This window comes from Corylus avellana, chromosome 4, assembly GCF_965113065.1.
Source record: "Corylus avellana chromosome 4, dhCorAvel1.hap1.2, whole genome shotgun sequence".
In the NCBI taxonomy this organism is placed as follows: Eukaryota; Viridiplantae; Streptophyta; class Magnoliopsida; order Fagales; family Betulaceae; genus Corylus; species Corylus avellana.
Window position 1 is genome coordinate 12,415,991 of NC_142493.1, and position 20,130 is coordinate 12,436,120.

At 39.9% G+C, this 20,130-nt stretch overlaps 1 protein-coding gene across 1 annotated transcript in view; it reads right to left on the reverse strand.

The window, feature by feature from the left end:
- PAA1 (P-type ATP-ase 1) overlaps window positions 1-20,130 on the reverse strand; it is a 65,234-nt gene that overhangs the window by 9,543 nt on the left and 35,561 nt on the right. The window contains exons 10-13 of the mRNA XM_059592436.2: window positions 18,075-18,125; window positions 17,804-17,976; window positions 5,837-5,969; window positions 3,687-3,784 (exon numbers count right to left, since the gene is read on the reverse strand). Of these exons, the coding sequence (XP_059448419.2) occupies window positions 3,687-3,784; window positions 5,837-5,969; window positions 17,804-17,976; window positions 18,075-18,125 (455 nt within the window). The remainder of the gene's footprint in view (window positions 1-3,686; window positions 3,785-5,836; window positions 5,970-17,803; window positions 17,977-18,074; window positions 18,126-20,130) is intronic.

The window sequence follows — 20,130 nt, forward strand, 5'->3', positions numbered from 1 at the left end:
AAGTAAAACCAAATTCATTAAAAGCACAAGGGGTGCAACCTAAGTACATATAACGTATACAAAGAAGAACACCCAAATTAGATGAAGAACAATGAAAAAGAGCATAAACATCTACAAAGTTAGAAATATTGGCAGGGGCGTTAACAGAGATCCACTCAAAGAGTGATTTAAGAAAACCAAGTTGTAGCTCCAAACTCATCTTCTCACAATCTTTGAAACTTCAAGCATTTCTTTATCTCCAAATGCACCACATCAAGCAAAAGGGGTTTCCATTCCACACAATGTTTAAATCAGTCCAACAAAATCTTCCTTTCCAACACGCCATGAGCTCGACCAACCGTTCAGGCATAACCCACCCTGCTCCAAACATCTGAAACACCATATTCCACAACTCTCTTGACTCTCGCAATATCACAGTGAAGAAGGTGATCCGGAGGTGTTCCCCACTTTTTTCACACATGTAACACCAATTCATCACTATCATGTGACGCTTAAGACGACTATCCTTTGTGAGAATGTTTCCTAGTGATGCTGTCCAAGTGAAGAAAGCCATCCCCAAAGGAGCCTTAGACCTCCAGATGCTCTTCCAAGGGAAAGAGAAAGAGAAGCCAATGTTGGTGAGGACGACTTTTTAAAAAGATTTGACCTCGAAAGATCTTTTCAAAGGATTCCAACAGAGGTTATCTTCCTCTCCCTGTCCCAGCCAAATGGAATACAGAGCATTGAAAAGTGAGGAAATAGAAGAAAAAAAATCATGTCACAATGCACTCCGTCATTGTGAGCGACCATGTGGCTAGCCACCAAAGCATCCATGTCCCTTCCAATGCAAAATAACTTTGGAAAGGTTTCCTTTAGAGAACGATCCCCATACCAAACATCATGTTAAAACCTTGTTCGAGCACCATTCTCAAAGACTCACCCCATATGGCACAATAACAACATTAGAAAGGAAGATTTTGTTGGAAAGGAAGATTTTTGTCGGAAAGGACGCCTTCTCTATTCTAATATGTTTTCAAAGACTCACCCATAAGAACACCAACCACTTGCCTCACTACCATATTTTTTATCTGCTATCTATTTCCAATAAGCTTCTCTCTCCACAACACATTTCCCCAAGACAGCCTTATTAAAAGCGAGCAAATTCCTTGTTCCCAATCCTCCAGGATGAAGGGGAGTACCTACCTTTTTTCAATTAACAAGATGGAACTTAGACTCATTATCTAGTCCACCCCATAAGAAATCCCTCTTTAATTTTTCCAACCAATTAGCAACACTTACAAGGATTAAAAAAAAAAAGAATAAAAAAAAAAGAAAAAAAAAAGGGTAATCGGTGAGAAAGTTGGAAAGCATGCTCTTTGATCAAGGTTAACCAAACACTCTTAGATAAATAGATTCTTTTCCAACCCACTAATCTTCACTCCATTTTCTCAATAATTGTATCCAAAATAAATTTGGCCTTGAAAGGAGCACCCAGAGGGGGCCCAAATATTTCAGGGGCAAAGATGAAATCCTACAACCAAGAATACAAACCAAGCCATTCACATTCAGGCTCAGCACAATACCAACTAGGACCAATTCAGATTTAGCCAAATTGATCTTCAGTCCAGAAGCAGCTTAAAAACAAAGGAGAACACATCTTTGGTATCGACAATTATCTGGTGCAGCCCCAGAGGAAGATAAGGAAATCGTCCGCATATAGAAGATGAACAGATTGATAATGAGTCATCATTCCTAGCCCCCATCGAAAAATATGAATACGCCCCCCATTCACAATGGCAAACATCATCCAACTCAGAACTTCCATAACAATCACAAAAAGGATGGGGGATAGAGGGTCGTCGTCTCGTCTCAAGCCACGAGAGCTATTGAAAAAGCCATTGGGAGTATCATTAAATCACAATAGAGAACTAAACAGTGGATATTCAGTGCGCAATCCATCTTTGCCCTTTCTCCCCAAATCCACGTCTCGTAACATATATAACAAGGAAATCGCGACTAACATGGTCGTAGGCCTTCTCTAAATCCAATTTACATAACACTTCTGGCTCTCCAGATTTGAGACGACTATCTATGCATTCATTGGCGATGAGAACGGAATCTAGGACCTGACAACCTTTGATAAACGCATTCTAAGACTTCAAAATGATGTTTTCCAAAACAGTTTTCAATCAGTTAGCCAGACCCTTCAGTTTTATTTTATAGATGCCACTAACCAGACTAATAGGGAGAAAATATTTAACCTCAACAGCTGCTACTTTCTTAGGAATAAGAGAAATGGCAGGCGCATCAAACTTTTCTAGAACATACCACACTCATGGAACTCAAGAAAGAGTTTCATATAGATCAAACTCATGACGAGCATAGTAAGAGTTTGCTCACTAATAGGATGACAAAGGACCTGGATCATTCTCATACATAATGAAACCAATTAATTAAACATTAATTAAATGGTGCGACTCAGCTACTATACCACACAACAGAGAATTTATTCCATGATATCGCTGCATTTCACTATCCTGATGCCAAACAAATCGAATAACCTTAAACTTGCCATCCAAGTTTGTTGCTGTTTGACGAACATCCGCTCTTCAGGTAGCAAATCACCAAAAAGTGGTAGCAAATCACCAAAAAGTGGTAGAGATTAAATTAGAATGAGCTTCAAATAGAACTTCTAAAACACCCTCTGTCCCATTTTCTTTGTCCACCATTCCTTTTTTGGATGTCTTAAGAATGCTTGTCCACTGTGCAAAGTTTGTCATATGTCCAAAAGCACTATTATATTCACTAAGGAATAGAAAATTTGTTTGAACTCATATAGCTTAAGAAATCTTTAAAAAAAAGTTTAACAGTGTCATTTGAATGCAATAACAGAATGGTTTTCTAAAATAGTCTGGTTCCAAAAGATGGGCAAACAAAATGTGACAAAATAGTAGTATTTGCAAAGCAAAGGAAAAAATGGGAGGCAGAGAGAGAAGAAGAAGAAAACAAAAAACAAGTGTCACAAAGTAATCAAGTAGATGCAGAATAGCAGATGGCATGTAGAGCAGAATCCATACAGGGCTAGGACATTACGTGATACATGAATTGTTGAAGTCTTGATTACATAATTGAATTTATCACTTCTTATTAGCGTAAACTTTTGGGATAAGTGATAGTATAACATGGTATCAGAGCCAGAAATCTTGAGTTCGAACCCTAACTCCGTCAATTTACCCCCACCCCCACCCCTCCAATTTAAATTAAATATTTGATGGGTATCACCTATTAAAAAAAAAAATTGAGCCCACACATAGAGGGGAGTTTTAAAGTATTGATTAAATAATTAAATTTATGTATTCCTTATCAGCTTAAGCTATTAGAATAAATACTAATTTAATATGGTATCAGAGCAAAATGTTTTGAGTTCGAACCTTATTTCAATTATTCATCCCCATTTTAATTAAACATTCTACATGTTGGGCCTCAACTATTAAAAAATAGAGTTTTAGCCCACACGCGAGGGGGAGTGCTAAAATATTGATTATATGATTAAATTTATCTCTTCCTCTCAGCTTAAACTTTTGGGATAAGTTGTAGTTTAACATGAATATTCATTGCTATAAACCTGAATGCAATGAAAAGGATTGAAGTATTTTCTACAGCAAATCACTGTCACATGTAATAAAAAGGACAAATGACTACAATACCTTCGAACCCAGTCCAACGTGCCAACAGAGACCTTTTTGTTCCCAATAATGGCTACTGTACCAGACCCAGGTTCTTCCATGAATGTTCCATCCACCACCTACAAAAATAGCTTCTTAGACAAAAAAATAAAGAAATAAACAAGAAGCATAATTTCATTAAAATAAAATGATGACTGATAAAGCTTAAAAACCAACAATGCATGTCCTATAAACCACATAAATCTTGTTCACGAACCCTGTAATGACAATTAGAAAACCAAAAACATACAAAAAATAGACAAAACAAAGATACCAAACAGCCGAATGAAGGGTGGACTGAAGCCCATCTTAGCTGAACTTTTAAGAAAAATCAACCTGATTTCTCCCATGGACTTCTCTAAACCTTCAAAAGCCCTCTTGTTTCCCTCACCAAATGCACTACATAAGACATGAAGCAGTTTCTCTGCTTGTCACTAGGCTCCAGCCACCCTCGAACTTTGGTTAACTCAGCATTGATTTAGGCATAAGCAAATGCATCCCAGTTAGTGTAAAAACCAAATGATCATGGAAGAGCAAATGATCAGTTCCATCATCCTTGCACGTGTAACACCAACTAAGAATACAATTCTTAGTGTAATGCAAATTATCATCTGTCAAATTGTGTCCTAAGAAAAGAGACCATAGAACGAGTTCTTGCACACCAAATACTCTTCTACAGAAAATTATTATCTGCCTAAATGGAACAGAAAAAACCAACAATTCTGCTCAACTTCCACCTTAAAGTATGCTTCCAACTCCACTCATCTATAAAGCATAAAGAATTAGTAGAAGAGAATCACAGTATTCTACCCCCAATCTTGAACTGATAGTTGGCTAGTATTCCTGTATAGATTAAATAATTTGATACTCAACAGGAATGTTGGATCCTGGTGGTGGCCAGAGGGTGCAATTGCAATGACTTTGTGTGTGGCTAAACCTTTGGGAAAGAAAATAAGATTGTATTTTCATGTGATAATTAAGGTTGGTAGTAGCTGCCTGAAAGTTTTCAGATCTGATTGTCGAACAATGTTAAGGTTAAATTCAAGTGGAAGTATTTTGGGGGCCTGAGAAATGTACTGCTCAAAGTGTGCATGGACACATCACAGATAAAATACTAAAGGTCATAAACAATAGGTTTGAGAGAAAATAATGGCACAGATAGAAATAGATGAGGTTCAATCATCGGAGAAGTTACTTCTGAAGGGAACCAAAAATGCAGTGGTGGAGCAATTAATTGGGTGTTAGCCTAATCAAGTTACTCATTTTTTAAGAAAATAATGCTGAGGTTAATACAGAAGAGACCAGTAGAGAAGAGAACAAAGACACAGCATAGCATAATAAAGAAGAGGACTTTATCAAAGAAAATGACTATGAATAAGAAGATAAATGATATAGCTCAGCAAGCTTAGAAGAAAACAAACAAAAGAAAACGGAAAAAAGAAAGGGTAGATAGTCAATATCGAGAAAGATTTCTGTCCATTTTGTAAATCCTGGATTTAGTTCTGTTGTTTCTTAATTTTACTTGGGTTCTAATTGTCGTTAGATGGGGTTTTAGCGGCCTATGGAGCTGAATTGCCCTTTCTTTCTTGTGGTTGCCTAATGTCTTGGGTCTAACATGTTTTCCTTCTTGGTCTTAAAATTCTACGGTCCCAAGCTTGGTAGGCTTCTTGTAGCCTACATCACTACAAACATGTATACACACACACATTACATAAATAAAGAAGAAAAAAAAAAAGACAACTGCTCCCTCAATCCAGAAGAATAATTTTACAAGCCTTCTCCAAATACACCTAAAACAACTTACATGAATTTCTCAAAATCATTTATAAGTTTACCCCAAAACAATAGCAAAATTATAGAAGTTGAGATGTTATAATATTGTCCACTGCTGCTAAGAGTTAAACTTGAAAGAAGATCAAGTCTAGCAATTTATGGTTCACGTCATAATATTCCAAATTAAATAAATTTGAAAAATTAAACAACAGTTGGATGGACTACATATGATATGCATTTAAAAAGAATTTAAAGGAAAGGTAAATGGAAAATGCACATTCATCAAGCTGGACTGTAAAGAAGTTAAAAAGAAAGGCTAAATGGAAAACACACGTTCATCAAGCCACATAAGAATGTACCTTTGCATTCTGACCATTAAAAGCCCGAGCAGCTTCCACAATTGCTTTCCCAACTGGATGAACTGTATTTGACTCTACTCCAGCAGCTAACTTCAGAACCTCAACTTCGGACCAGGTATGATGGGAATTTTCACTGTATCAGAACAAGCAGCTCATTGTTATCTTAATTGGCAAAACCTAGTGATCAATGACATTCTCCTTATTTTCCGATGTATCATCTTTCTTCAATGAACATTTAAGTGACTCCATATGTATCTATAGAATTCACTTATATTTTAAACAAGCCTAGCAGTTTTCTTATACCTTTCAGTGATTCTTAGCCCCATAAACTTCTAAAGGTATATTCACTATGGAGTTCAGAGTTAGTCTTTGTGTAATATGCTAGCATCAAAGGAAATTAACCGAACAGGTTCAAAATACTCAATCATTATCGCTATTTGGACGCATTACTGAAATAGTAAAATACTCACCGACACAAGACAAGTGACCATATGAACATCATAACTTATTTATTAATTCATAATTTAAACTCTAGCGTCAAATGGTTCTAAAGCTTATGATTATGTACAGGAAAATGCAAAATGAGAAGTGATAATGAATTCCCATTGTATAATCAGATTTATTTGAAGAAAATAATCCTAATAGAACATATTCAAGGTTTTATGAAAACAGCATAAAATTTACTTTTCTCATCACGTTTTTGTGAAATGTAACCATAAATTATAGAAATCAAGAAACTGGATTCTTGAGCAATATAATAGATAGAAACAAATGACAAAGACTCTACTAGGAGAGGAAGTCCCACATCCAAGAAAAAGAGCTACCTAATACGGATAAACATCACCTTTTTTGGGTACACAAATGAGTCTCAATGCTTTTTGATGGTACTATATCATAATTAGTGAAGTAATTACCTAAACAGATCACCAAAAAAACAAAAAATAAAATTAAAAGCTAAAATAATACAATAGATTTTATCAACAATAAAAACAGAATAGTGATTCAATACACCTAAGCACCTTTCAAGTTAAAACAACTAAATTTACCCTTGCCTAATAGCTTGAAGTTTTTGGAATAGTGGTAATCAATCATAGTATCATAACATAAGGTCCTGTGTTTAAACCTTGCTAATCTCTACTTACCTTTCATTTTAGTTAAATAGCCCACATATTAGACCTTAATCGTCGAAGGAAATCCTAAACACACTTATGAGGGAGAGTGTTAAAAGAATTGTTAGAAGAATGTATTAGGGTTTGAGGGTAGTTTAGTTATTGTCATATTTCTTTAAGTTTATATAATAATATGTTTGAGGTTGGCTATGTAACATTGAACGAGCCTCCTCTTTTCTCTAACCTTCTTCATGCAAACCTCTCAACATGGTATCAGAGCCTAGGGTTTATACATTTTCTTGATATTGTGTATTTCTCTTCAATATTTTTTTCCCTTCTCCCTCCTATATTTTCTTTTTTCTCTCTCGCCCCATTCGTCTTGCTACTGCTCGAAGAAATTTGTATTATTGGGCTTCATGCCCGTGATAGGAGATGGCGCCGAGTTCACTGTCACCAATGATGTGATCCCATTGTCATCTCCAGGATTGGATTTGGATTTGTCGTTGGCAGAATTGGTGTAGTCGTCGTCTTTGGTGGTTGGTTGGTGTAGTCAGCCAATTTTGTATGTGGTGGCTGGTACTCTTTGCAGTTGCCAGAGACAGGTGTTGGGTGTTGCCGGTTGCTCTATTTCATCGTAGTTGGGGTGTTGTCAGCACGGTTTGAGCATTTTCGACACGGTCTAGGTGTTTTTCGGCCCAATCTGGGTGTCGCAGGCATGGTTTGGGTGTCATTGGCACTGTCTAGCTGGTCTCCAACGATTTTTCGAAGAAGAAGATGGGCGTTTGGTTCCAAGTGTTTGCTGTCGCGTATTCGGAATAAGGATATCCCAACCTCAAACTGTAAGGCTGTTCGTGTTTTGGTTTCCACTGGTCCAATCCGGTTCACCACGGTTCTGTTTTGCCTCCGGTTCAGACCATTTTACAGACGGTTCAGGTGATTCTACAGCTGGTTCAGTCCAGTTCAGACTGGTTTGCAACCAGTTCAGGTAAGTTTTTTGACATTTCTCTCGGTTCACAATGGTTCAGACCTATTTTGCTGAAATTCAATCTGGTCCAGGTCAGTTTTTGACAACTTTTCTCGGTTCTGCCACGGTTTGAGTTGTTTTCAGTAGACATAAGTCGCTTTCAGCAAGTTTTGCTTCAATTTGGGGCTGTTTTGTTTGTTTTTTTTTTTTTTTGCCTATTTCTACTGGTTATTTCGTTCTTTTTTTTTTTATAAGTAATAATGCATTAAGAGCGCAGAGGGGCGCAACCCAAGTACACTTTGGTGGGATCTTGTCGTTATTTGCATCTTGTTACCACATTATGGGGCCTCTAACTCAGATTTAATTACTTCTGCTTCTATGGATTCTGCTCCTATGACATATATGAAACTAAATGGCAAAAGTTATGTCTTATTGGTCACGATCTATGGAAGTATACTTGCGAGGAAAAGGTCTGTATTCTCACTTGCAATCCGGGCAGCCTCCGGAAAATACCTCCACGAGCCTTTGGGACCATCCCGACAATCAAATTATATCTCTTATGTTGAACAGTATTGAGCCCAACATCGGATCCTCATGTCTCTATCTTCCTATTGCAAAAGCAATTTGGGATCATCTCCAGCATATTTACTCTGGCATGGGGAACATCACTCGAATTTATGAGATGTGTAAACAATACTTTGGGCTTGAGCAAGGTAATCAAACTGAAGACGAGTACTACAATCAAGTTGTCGCCATTTGTAAGGAGAGAGACATGTATCAACCACTCTCCACTGACTTGAAGAAAATGGAAAAGCAACGTCAAGATGTGGATGTGGTTCGGTTCCTTCTTGGCTTGAAACCTAAGTATGAGTATGTTCATGCGCAGATTTTCGGTGGTTCCGACCTCCAATTGCTTCCTGAGGTTTTTTCTCAGCTTCAGTGTGCTACTATCTCTGATCATGGTTCTCTGTTGAGCACGGAACGTAATGGTGATCGTGCTGCTTTTATTGCTGCCCGTGGTAGTAATGGTAGTTCCCGTGGGGGACGTGGCAATCGAGGTGGTTGTGGTTTTCGTGGTGGACAAGATTATTGGTGCAGTGGTTGCATTGGAGGCTATGGGCCTCGCAAATGCACTCATTGTGCTCGTAGTAACCATTTTGTGGTTTCTTGTTGGGATTTACATGGCACACCATCTGGGTTTGCCAATCAGGTTGCTTCTCACGAGGATTCTCCAGCCCCATCTGCACCACTTGTTAGTTCGAGCTCAAACGTCGAGAATGATCTGATCTCCGTTCCAAAAGATGAGTATGCTCGGTTCTTAGCCCATAAGCGGGTTTCTTCCTCTTCTACTGCTACTCTAGCTCAGTCAGGTACTGCATCTCACTGTCTTTTATCCTCCACTAGCGACCCGTGGGTTATCGATTCTAGTGCCAATAAACATATGACTAGTTTGTCTACTTCCCTTTGTGATTATCATCCTATTGCTACACCTAAAAGTGTCACCTTAGCTAATGGTTCCCTCTCCAAAGTGGTCGGCTTGGGCACTATCTATCCGAGTCCTGATATTGAGTTGTTGTCTGTTCTACATGTTCCTGGTTTTCCTTTTAATTTGTTATCTATTAGTAAAATTACAAAAGCCCTTAATTGTTCTGTTAGTTTTTACCCTTTTTTGTGCATTTTTCAAGATGATTGGTATGGGGCATGAAGTTGATGGATTATATTAGATCTAGCACCTATACCTCCCTCTCGTTCTTTGCAGTCGTCAGCCTCCACTCCTCAATGGCATATTAGTCTTAGTCATCCTTCCTTTTCTACGTTGAAGCATCAAGTCTCGAGTCTTCATCATAAGTTGTCTGTGCCTTGTGAAGCTTTTCAGCTTAGTTAGCATCATTATGTCTCATTTCCATCACGAGTTGTTCCTAGGGCTTCTAGTCCTTTCGAGTTAGTTCATTCTGATGTATGGGGTCCCATTAATACAACATCCAATAAATTTCACTATTTTGTGACTTTTGTGGATGATTTTTCCCGTATGACATGGTTAATTTTAATGAAAAATCGTTCCGAATTATTTTCTATTTTCCAAATCTTTCGCAATATGATTAAGACTCAATTTGCTTAGAAAATCTATATCTTGCATTTTGATAATGCTAAAGAATATGCATCTCGTTCTTTTGCCTCTTATTTGTCTGATAAAGGCACTATCCATTAAACCTCATGTGCTCACACTCCACAACAAAATGGTGTGGCTGAATGCAAGAATCGTCATTTATTGGATGTTGCACATTGTCTCTTGTTTCATATGCATGTTCCTAAACAATTTTGGACTAATGTTCTCACTGCTTGTTATTTCATTAATAGGATGCCCTCCTCGGTCTTAGAAGGTGCCTCTCCTCATTCTCTTTTATATCCTTCTTCATCATCGTTCTCCTTGCCAATGAAGGTTTTTTGATATGTTTGCTATGTTCATAATTTGGCTCTTGGTTTTGATAAGCATGACCCTCGTGCTACTAAATGTGTCTTTTTTGGGTATTCCACAACCCAGAAGGGCTACTGTTGCTACAGTCCGGTTCTTCGACGCTACTTCACTTGCGCTGATGTCACCTTTGTTGAGTCTCTCCCATATTTTCCTGCTATTACTTCTTTGAGTGACTCTTCTCTTGAATTTGATGCCGCGTCTCTTCCGCTACCTGCCCCCCTTCTCTCTGAGCCTGACTCTGCTTCTCCTCCTGTCCTCTTGCCTCCCCACTCGCCTGCTCCACTTCAGGTTTATCAGAGTCGGCCTCGACCATCTGCTCGTGCTCTGCCACCATCATCCTTATCATCTCCAGATCCAACGCCCCCACCTCCATCCGACTACTTGCTTATTGCCATATGGAAAGGTAAACGTTCTTGCACTACCCAACATCCTATCAGTCAATTTGTATCCACTAGTTCTTTATCTCCTTCATTTTCTTGTTTTGTTTCCCATCTCTCTGGTGTTTCCATTCCCAAGACAGTGCAGGCCACATTATCTGACTCTGGTTGAAGGCAAACTATGGAATTGGAAATGAAGGCGTTGCATCATAATGGGACGTGTGAGCTTGTTCCCTTACCAACTAAAAAGAAGATTGTTGGTTGCAAAAAGGTCTACACGGTTAAGTTTCATCCTGATGATTCTGTTGAATAGTTGAAAGCTTGGTTGGTTGCTAAGGGTTATACGCAAACATATTGTATTGATTACAATGACACTTTTTCTCCGATAGCTAAAATTAATTATATTTGTGTTCTTATTTCCTTGGCTGTTAATCTTGATTGGCCGTTGCTTCAACTGGATGTCAAAAATGCATTTTTACATGAGGACTTGTGTGAGGTAGTTTATATGGAGCAACCACCTGGGTTTGTTGCACATTCTTCGGCGGTAATCTTGTAACTTGGAAGAGTAAGAAACAGACGGCGGTGGTACGAACTAATGCTAAAGCAGAGTACAGGGCAATGGCTCATATAGCTACTGAGTTGACATGGTTACAGCATTTTCATTAGGAGATTGGTTTCTCAGCTCCTACTCCTATCCTGTTATCTTGTGATAACCAGGCTGCTATACATTTTTTTTTTTTGATAGGTAATAACCAAGCTGCTTTACATATTGCATCTGACAGAGTATTTCATGAGAGGATTAAACATATTGAGGTCGATTGTCATTATGTCCATGACAAAATACTCGAGGAGCTGTATGTACAGCATTCATGAAGTATGGAGACCAATTAGCTAATATGTTTACAAAATCTTTATGTTGTAACCAGTTAGAATTTATTTGTTCCAAGCTGGGTTTATATGATATATATGCTCCAGCTTGAGGGGGACTATTAGAAAAATGTATTAGGCTTTGAGGGTAGTTTAGTCATTTTCAAATTTCTTTAAGCTTATATAATAATATGTTTGAGGTTGGCCACGTAACATTGAACAAGCCTCCTCTTATTTTTTGATAAGTAATGATGATATAAAAAGCGCAAAGGGGCGCAACCCACATACACGGGAAGTATAAACAGAGAGCGCCTAGGAGGGAGAGAAATGAAAAAGAAAATCAGAAAAAACTAATCACTAAGAGCATTCTCAATGGAGGAGCCATATTTTTATGTAAAATAGCTTCTAAAAACTCACTTTTATCTAGTTTAGCTAAGCCATTTTTAAATGTCTCTACATCCGATTAGCTATATTTCTATCTATTCTATTAAAATATTATTAAAAGTAAGAAAGTTTTGGAAAAAAGAGAACATGTGAGAGGAAAAATGGGAAAATTTTTGGGAAAAGAAAACTTGCAGAGAAAAAGTAGGAAAATATTTGAGAAAAAAAGAAAACATGTGAAAGAAACAATGAAAAATAAAATATCTCCCTTGAAAAATGCTGCAACATTTAGCTTTTTTTTTTAGCTCTTCCAATCAAATGTCTATTTTACATTCTCTTTTGGCTAATCCAATGTAGGGGTTTTTTTGAACATTTAAAGAGCCATTTTAGATAAAAATAGTATTTGGCTCTTCCATTGGGAATGCTTTCAAGGAGCTAACCAAACGGCTATCCAAGAGTAAAGAGTAAAGAAGAAAAAATGAGTCAATTCCTCTATGGTCCTAGTGGAATTTTCAAAACATCTAGCATTTCTTTCATGCCAAATACACCACATAAGACAAAGAGGGATCATCTTCCACACAACTGCGCTTCAAGATCGTCCTCCCGACCACCAGCTATCAAACAAGGCCCTCACCCTGCAAGGCATGACCTAATGCAACCCAAACCGCTTAAAAATCGTGTGCCAAAGAGCACTTGCGAGCTCACATTGGAGAAGAAGATGATCGACTGACTCTCCGGTTTTCTTGCACATACAACACCACTCCACTACCACTATGTTCCTCTTACGCAACGTATCATGAGTGAAAATTTTGCCTAGGACCGCAGTCCACCCAAAAAAAGCCACTCGCTGAGGCGCCTTACTACGCCAGATGCTCTTCTAAGGAAACTCCTCTTGATTAGAAATGGACAAGGCCTTGTAGAACGACTTAACCTCGAACTTGCCCTTCTTGGACGAAGACCAGCAAAAACGATCTACACTGCCTAGGGAGACCTTGCAAGAATACAACCGATCAAAAAAAGGAGAAACCAAGTCCATCTCCCAATCTTGGACCGACCGTACAAAAATGACATTCCACTCAACAACCCCATTCCTCCCAGTAAAATTATCTTTCACCCAAGCTTCTTTGTGTCTGGCGATATTGAATAAGGACGGGAAGGCTTGCTTCAAAGAATTGTCCCCACACCAAATATCATGCCAGAAACGAACTTTCGAACCCTCCCTCACCTCAAACTGAATACCTTTGGCAAAAAAATTCCACCCTTTACGAATATGCTTCCATAGACCCACACCATGAGAACCCGAAGCCTCCTTCATGCACCACCCACCTTCTTGGTCTTCATACTTAGCTTTGATCAACTTACACCAAAGAGCCCCTGTCTCATTTGCGTATCTCCAAAGCCATTTCCCCAAAAGAGCTTGATTAAACTGGTGCAACTTCTGAATGCCAAGACCACCATAGCGTAGAGGGCGGCAGACTTGGTTCCAACTTACAAGATGCAACTTGGGCTCAACTCCCATTCCTCCCCACAAGAAATTTCTTTGGACTTTCTCAATCCTTTTAGCTACACTTACAAGAATCGGAAACAGAGACAAAAAGTAAGTCGGAAGATTAGCCAAAGTGCTCTTAATGAGAGTTAAACGACCTCCTTTAGAAAGATACATTCTCTTCCAACCTGCCATCTGACGCCCCATCTTTCGATCACTTCATTCCACATAGCCGTATCCTTATATGGCGCCCCAAGAGGGAGACCCAAATACTTCATAGGCAACTCGGCAAAACTACACCCAAGGATATTAGCTAAAACCCCAATGTTCTCCACCTCACCAATGGCCACAATCTTTGACTTTCCCAGATTTACTCTCAAACCCGAAACAGCTTCAAAACATAAGAGGATGAGACGAACATACCAGATTTGCTCGATAAAATCTTCACAAAAAATCAAAGTATCATCTGCAAATAAGGAGTGGGAGACCATCAACTCCGAGAAGACCCTATTTCCCACCGAGAAACCAGTCAAAAGGCCTTGGTCAACCGTCGCATTCACCATCTTACTCAAAGCCTCCATAACAAGCACAAACAATAACGGAGAGAGAGGATCTCCTTGCCGGATTCCCCTCGAACTATTAAAGAACCCTTCTGGAGAACCATTCACAATAATGGAAAATCTTACCGTCTTAATACACCACTCTATCCAAGCCCTCCACCTCTCGCCAAAACCACATCTATGCAGCAAATACAAAACAAAGTCTCAATTTACATGGTCATAGGCCTTTTCCAAATCCAATTTACAAAGAACACCTGGCACCCCTGATTTCATGCGACTATCCACACATTCATTTGCAATGAGAACGGAATCTAGGATTTGCCGACCCCCAATAAAAGCATTTTCAGAATAGGAAATGACCTTACCCAAAACAGTTTTCATCCTATTGGCAAGCACCTTAGACACAATTTTATACACCCCTCCCACCAGGCTAATGGGCCGAAAGTCCTTCATCTCCACCGCATCTGCCTTTTTCGGAATCAAGGAAATAAAAGTTGCATTCAAGCTCTTCACCAGTTAACGTCTAAGATGGAACTCTACGAAAACCGCCATAACATCTTGTTTAATAACACCCCAACAAGCTTGAAAAAAAGCCATGGAAAAGCCATCTGGACCCAGAGCCTTATCACCATCCATGCCTTTTACCACCTCCCTAACCTCCTTTTCCTCAAAATCTCTTTCTAACCACCTATTATCCTCCTCATCAATGGACAAAAAAGGCTGGTTATCCATTCTAGGGTGCCAAGTGCTTTGTTCCGAATATAAACTTTGGTAATACTGCACTATGTGATCTTTTACCTCAGCTGGATCATCGGATAATACGCATTAATACGAAGCACTTCCACACGATTATACCTTCGATGAGAATTAGCCATCTTGTGGAAGAAGCGAGTATTCCGATCCCCCTCTTGAGCCACAAAGTTCTTGATTTTTTGCGCCAATGAATTTCTTCACACAACAAGGTATTCTCCAAATCTTTCAACTTGTCCGCCTTCCAGATCTTCTCCTCCTGATCTAAGCCTCTCGATTCTGCCAACTCATCCAACTCTTGGATACCTCCCAACAACTCCTTTTTCCTCCCAATATCCCCAAAGACCTCCTAATTCCACTTTTTCAAGTCCACTTTAAGGGGTTTCAATTTATTAGCAAGCACAAAACTAGATAAACCCTCAAACGAATACGACCCCCACCAAGAAGCAACCTTGTCAACAAAACCCTCTGCTTTAAGCCACATATTTTCAAATTAAAAACCCTTCTTACCTTCACAAGGAGTCCCACAGTCCAGTAATAAAGGGAAGTGATCGGAGAGCAGGCGTTTAAGTCTTCTTTGTAACACTGCTGGGTAGTGATCTTCCCAATCTGATGATAGCAAGAACCGGTCAATCCTCGACCAACTCATTTTCTTGATTATTAGACCAAGTAAATTGACCCCCCATCATTGGAATATCCACCAAATTATTCTCTGAAATGAAGTCCGAGAAATCCATCATGCCCGAAGAATAATAAGAAACACTGGAGCGCTCACTAGGAAAACGTACAATGTTAAAATCCTCGCCAAAACACCAAGGGACCTCCCACACCCTCATCAAACCGGCCAGCTCTTCCCAAAGTGCCCTTCTCTCCACTTCCTCATTCGGCCCATACACTCCCTCAAACGCCCAAACCCTGCTATCCTCCACATTTTGAAAAGAGCAAGCCAAAGTGAAATGCCCCACACAATCCTCCTTACACTCCACTACCCTCCTATCCCACATCATTAACATCCCCCCCGACGAACCATTAGATCCTTTATACTTCCACCCCACACGTTAACCTCCCCAAAGACTATGTATCACCTCTCAGGAGATAGTCTCCATCTTAGTCTCAATCAAACACACTATATCTACTTTCCATTCTTTCAAAAGACCCCTAATGCGCAACCTTTTTTGAGGGCATTCAACCCTCTCACATTCCATACTACGATATTAAGCTTCATGATCCACCAAAGGGACCCTCTCACATTCCTCAATCTCTTCAAGTCCTTTGAGTGCAGGAACATAGGCAGAAACACCTCCCAAATCAGAATCGTACTGCATTCTAGAAGCTTCAATAGCTTTGAACAAAACCTCCAAGTCCTCCTTATTCCCCTCCTCAGAAACACCAATTTTAGGACAAAATTTGAGGCAGTTTTCAACTACCCAGCTGGATGAAATCGTGTCTGACCCTAAATCCTCCAACCCTATTGTTTCAGAAATTTTGTCCCCATCCATACCTGAATCAGACTCAAAAAACTCCAATTCCGATGTTCGATCCAATCTTTCCTGCCCAAATTGAATCAGCGGACCCAATCTCATTACCTCCCCCTGACGAGCCTACTGAGCACAATCCCCCACGGCCATCAAACTTCCGGCGAGAGGGACTCCCTCTCAGAAGCTGACGTGTGGCCGAAACCGTACCCTCCCTAGCCTCGCCAGTCTCCATAGGCCTCTCCGGTGACCTCTGATGTTCCTCCGGCAACAGAAGCGTCTCCGGCACCCTCTGAGAATTTTCCGGCGTCGGTCCAAGGAGCCCCTTCAACTGCCCAGATGCCGAAACTGAGGCTTCTAGTGAACCCACCAGAGTCTCGTCCCTTCTTTGCGGCCCAACCTTCCTCCTCCTATATGTCAACAGAGTTTTCCCTTTACCAGTGGGCTAAGTCTCCTCCACCGGGCTTACGGGAATTTTTTTGACTTGAGTTCTCTCCGGCCAAGAAACCGTTAGCACCTGCCGTAGAAGTGCCGATAGACACCCTAAGAATCCCTTCTGTCGCTGACCCAGTCCCCCCTCCCCCTGTTAGCACTCTATCGGCCAACGACGAACACGCCGGTGAAGGCATGAGAAATCGCAACCCAGTCGTGACTTTCTCAGAGGCCGCCGTTGAAGCCAACCCAACTTGAGAATTAAAAACATCTTGAGCTGGGCTAAAACTATAGCCCACGCCCGAGCCCACGACACCTTTGGGCTTAAACATCACCTTCTTCTTCACCTTCAGCCTGCTATTGGCCTTTATTAATTTTCCTACCGGCCCAATTTTCTCTTTCTCTTTCAATACAGCCTTCCACTGACCAGGAACTTCCTTATCTCCCGGCCCAAGCCCACTGACCAGCAACTTCCTTTCTCTAACCTTCTTCATGCAAACCTCTCAACAATAATAAAGTAATCAAATTTCTCACTTCCCATTAGCTTAGCCTTGGGACAATGGTAATTTATCATTTACAAAGGAATAAACAATGTGTATTCATGCTTAATTGAAATTTACAGCACTGGCTGTTCATTTGACGCTAGACCAATCGTGATTAGTTAGATTCCAAACTTGAACAGAATTAATATGATACTATATTCTGAAGTACCAATACAAGTGGATCAAAAAACAAAGAGATGAGATTTCTTTGTCTACTTTCACAGATGAGTGATAGGGTGTTCTTAGATTCCAAACTTGATATGAATTAATATGATACTATATACTGAAGTACTAATACAAGTGGATAATAAAACAAAGAGATGAGATTTCTTTGTCTACTTTTACAGATGAGTGATAGGGTGTTCTTAGGACCTGACAGTTTCACCTCTCTGCAACAAAGGATAACTGTGTGTCCACGTGCGCTTTGTTTCTTCTAAAATTGATAATTAAGTCAAACAACACGGACATAAAGTTAAAAAGAGCAATTCTGCACTTAAATGGTCCAGTATTTTTTTTTTTCCAAAAGAAAAAAACAATCAACACTCAACTTTGAATCTGTGCTTCCAACACGTCCAGGAGTCACAACCTTTGTCACAACAGGTCTGCCAATTGTAAGGGTCCCTGTTTTGTCAAATACAATAGTGTCCACCGTTGAAAACTTCTCTAAGATATTACCACCGCGCCAGAGCATTCCTCTTGTTGCCCCTAATGATGTTCCAACCTGGAAAACGTTCCATGTCAGACAAAATGTGATATCACATATTAGTTCAACCAAATCTCCTATCAAATAAGGAAGTACAGCTTTTACAGATACATTACCAGCACAGCAGTTGGTGTGGCTAAGCCTAGTGCACAAGGGCAAGCAACTACCTGAATTAAGAAAATAGAGTTTTACTTTCTTTCTTTTTTGACAAGTAATCGAATTTCATTAAACACCAAAGAGCGCACTCAAGTAGACATGATGTATACAAGAGAAACACTTAACAAGAAGGAAAAAAAAAAATGGGAAAGAAAGAAAGAAAGAAGTCTTAAAAAAGTAGAAATATGAAAACAATCACTGGCAGCCATCCAATGAAAATGGGAGTTGAACAAGGTCTTTAACTTTGCCACCGTCTTCTCAATGTCTTCAAAGCTATGGTCATTTCTTTCTCTCCAAACACACCACATCAAGCATAGTGAAATCATCTTCCAAACAAATTTTCTTTGAAGGCTACCAAACAGGCCGAAGATAGAGTTCCATAATACACTAACTAACTCGTAATGGAATAAAAGATGGTCAATGATTTCCCCAATCTTCTTACACAAGCAACACCAATCAACCACAATGATATGCCGCTTCTTTAAGTTATCTAAACTGATGATCTTACCTAAAGTGGCCGACCAAGCGAAGAAAGGCACTCTCAAAGGGGCCTTACTCTGCCAAATACACCTCTCCACCAGAAAAGAGTGCAATTATGGGGGCATTAAGACATTATAGAACAAACTAACCTCAAACCATCCTATCTCAATCTAAAGGAATATAGCTTATCGAAGAACGATGTAAAGAATTCCAACTCTCAATCATGCACCACTCAAACAAAATTTTAAATTGAGAGACTGCAAGATTTAAGCGCATATGGAAACCAATGACAATGATGAAAAGTGATATGGCAGACATTAAAAATTTGTGTCTAGAAATCCTCATTTACAACAGCAGATGTGAAGTGACTTGCAACAAGATTTCCATTGAATATTTGACAACGCCAGGTTCAGACCCTAAAGAAGTTAATATCGTGCTATCTGACTGGACAAGGCATAGTCAACTCAAGCTGATTGGGACATTCAATCAAGAAAAAAAACTCACAAATTACATTGTTTAATAAGAGTTGTCAAAATCAGTAAGGCAGGTAAGAGAATAATACTAAACGAACATTGTTGTTGAGATTCTACTGAATGTACGTATTTATTTAACAAATCGCGCCCTGTTAGGGAAATGGTTGTGGCGCTATGGAGTTGAGAGAGATACTTGGTGGAGGGCTGTGGTGGATGTGTAGTTTGGAAGTATTTGGGGAGGGTGGTGCTCATTGGAGCCGGGTGGATCTTTTGGGATGAGGTTATGGAAGAACATTGGAAAGGGCGGGTCACCTTCAAAGGGTTTACTCGGTTTGAGGTGGGGGTTGGGACTAGGGTTCGATTCTGGCATGATTTGTGGTGTGGTAATACGGCTCCCAAGATAGCTTTCCCAGGCTTATTCAGCATTGCCTGTGTCAAGGACGCCTCAGTTGCGGATCATTTGGAGGTGCTGGGTGGCTCTAATTAGTGGAATGTTAGTTTTGCAAGAGAGGCTCACGATTGGGAGGTGGATGTTTTGGCCTCTTTTTTTAGGTGTTACATTCTGCTAGAGTGAGTCGAGGGTGTGAAGATAGGTTGTGGTAGAACTCCTCCTATAGAGGCTGTTTTAAGGTCAAGCTCTTTTACACCTCCTTGGCTTGTACTGAAGGGAGGGGTTTTCCTTGGAAGAGTGTGTGGCGTACACAAGCTCCTCTGAGGGCGAGTTTCTTTGTGTGGTCGGCGGCTTTGGGCAAAATTCTGATCCTAGATAACCTCAGGAAGCGACAGGTGATTGTAACAAATAGATGTTGTATGTGCAAAAGGAGTGAGGAGACGGTGGATCATCATCTCCTTCATTGCGAGGTTGCCTATGCTCTGTGGTACTTTTTTTTGTCGGTTCGGGTTGTCTTGGGTGATGCCGAGACGGGTTTCGGATTTACTCGCCTGTTGGTGGTCTTCGGGGAGGAGGGGGAGTGCCGCGGTTTGGAAGATGGTGTTTATGGAGAGAAAGGAATAGTAGGTGTTTTGAGGTCTTAGAGGGGACCTTGGAAGACATCTTAGCCTC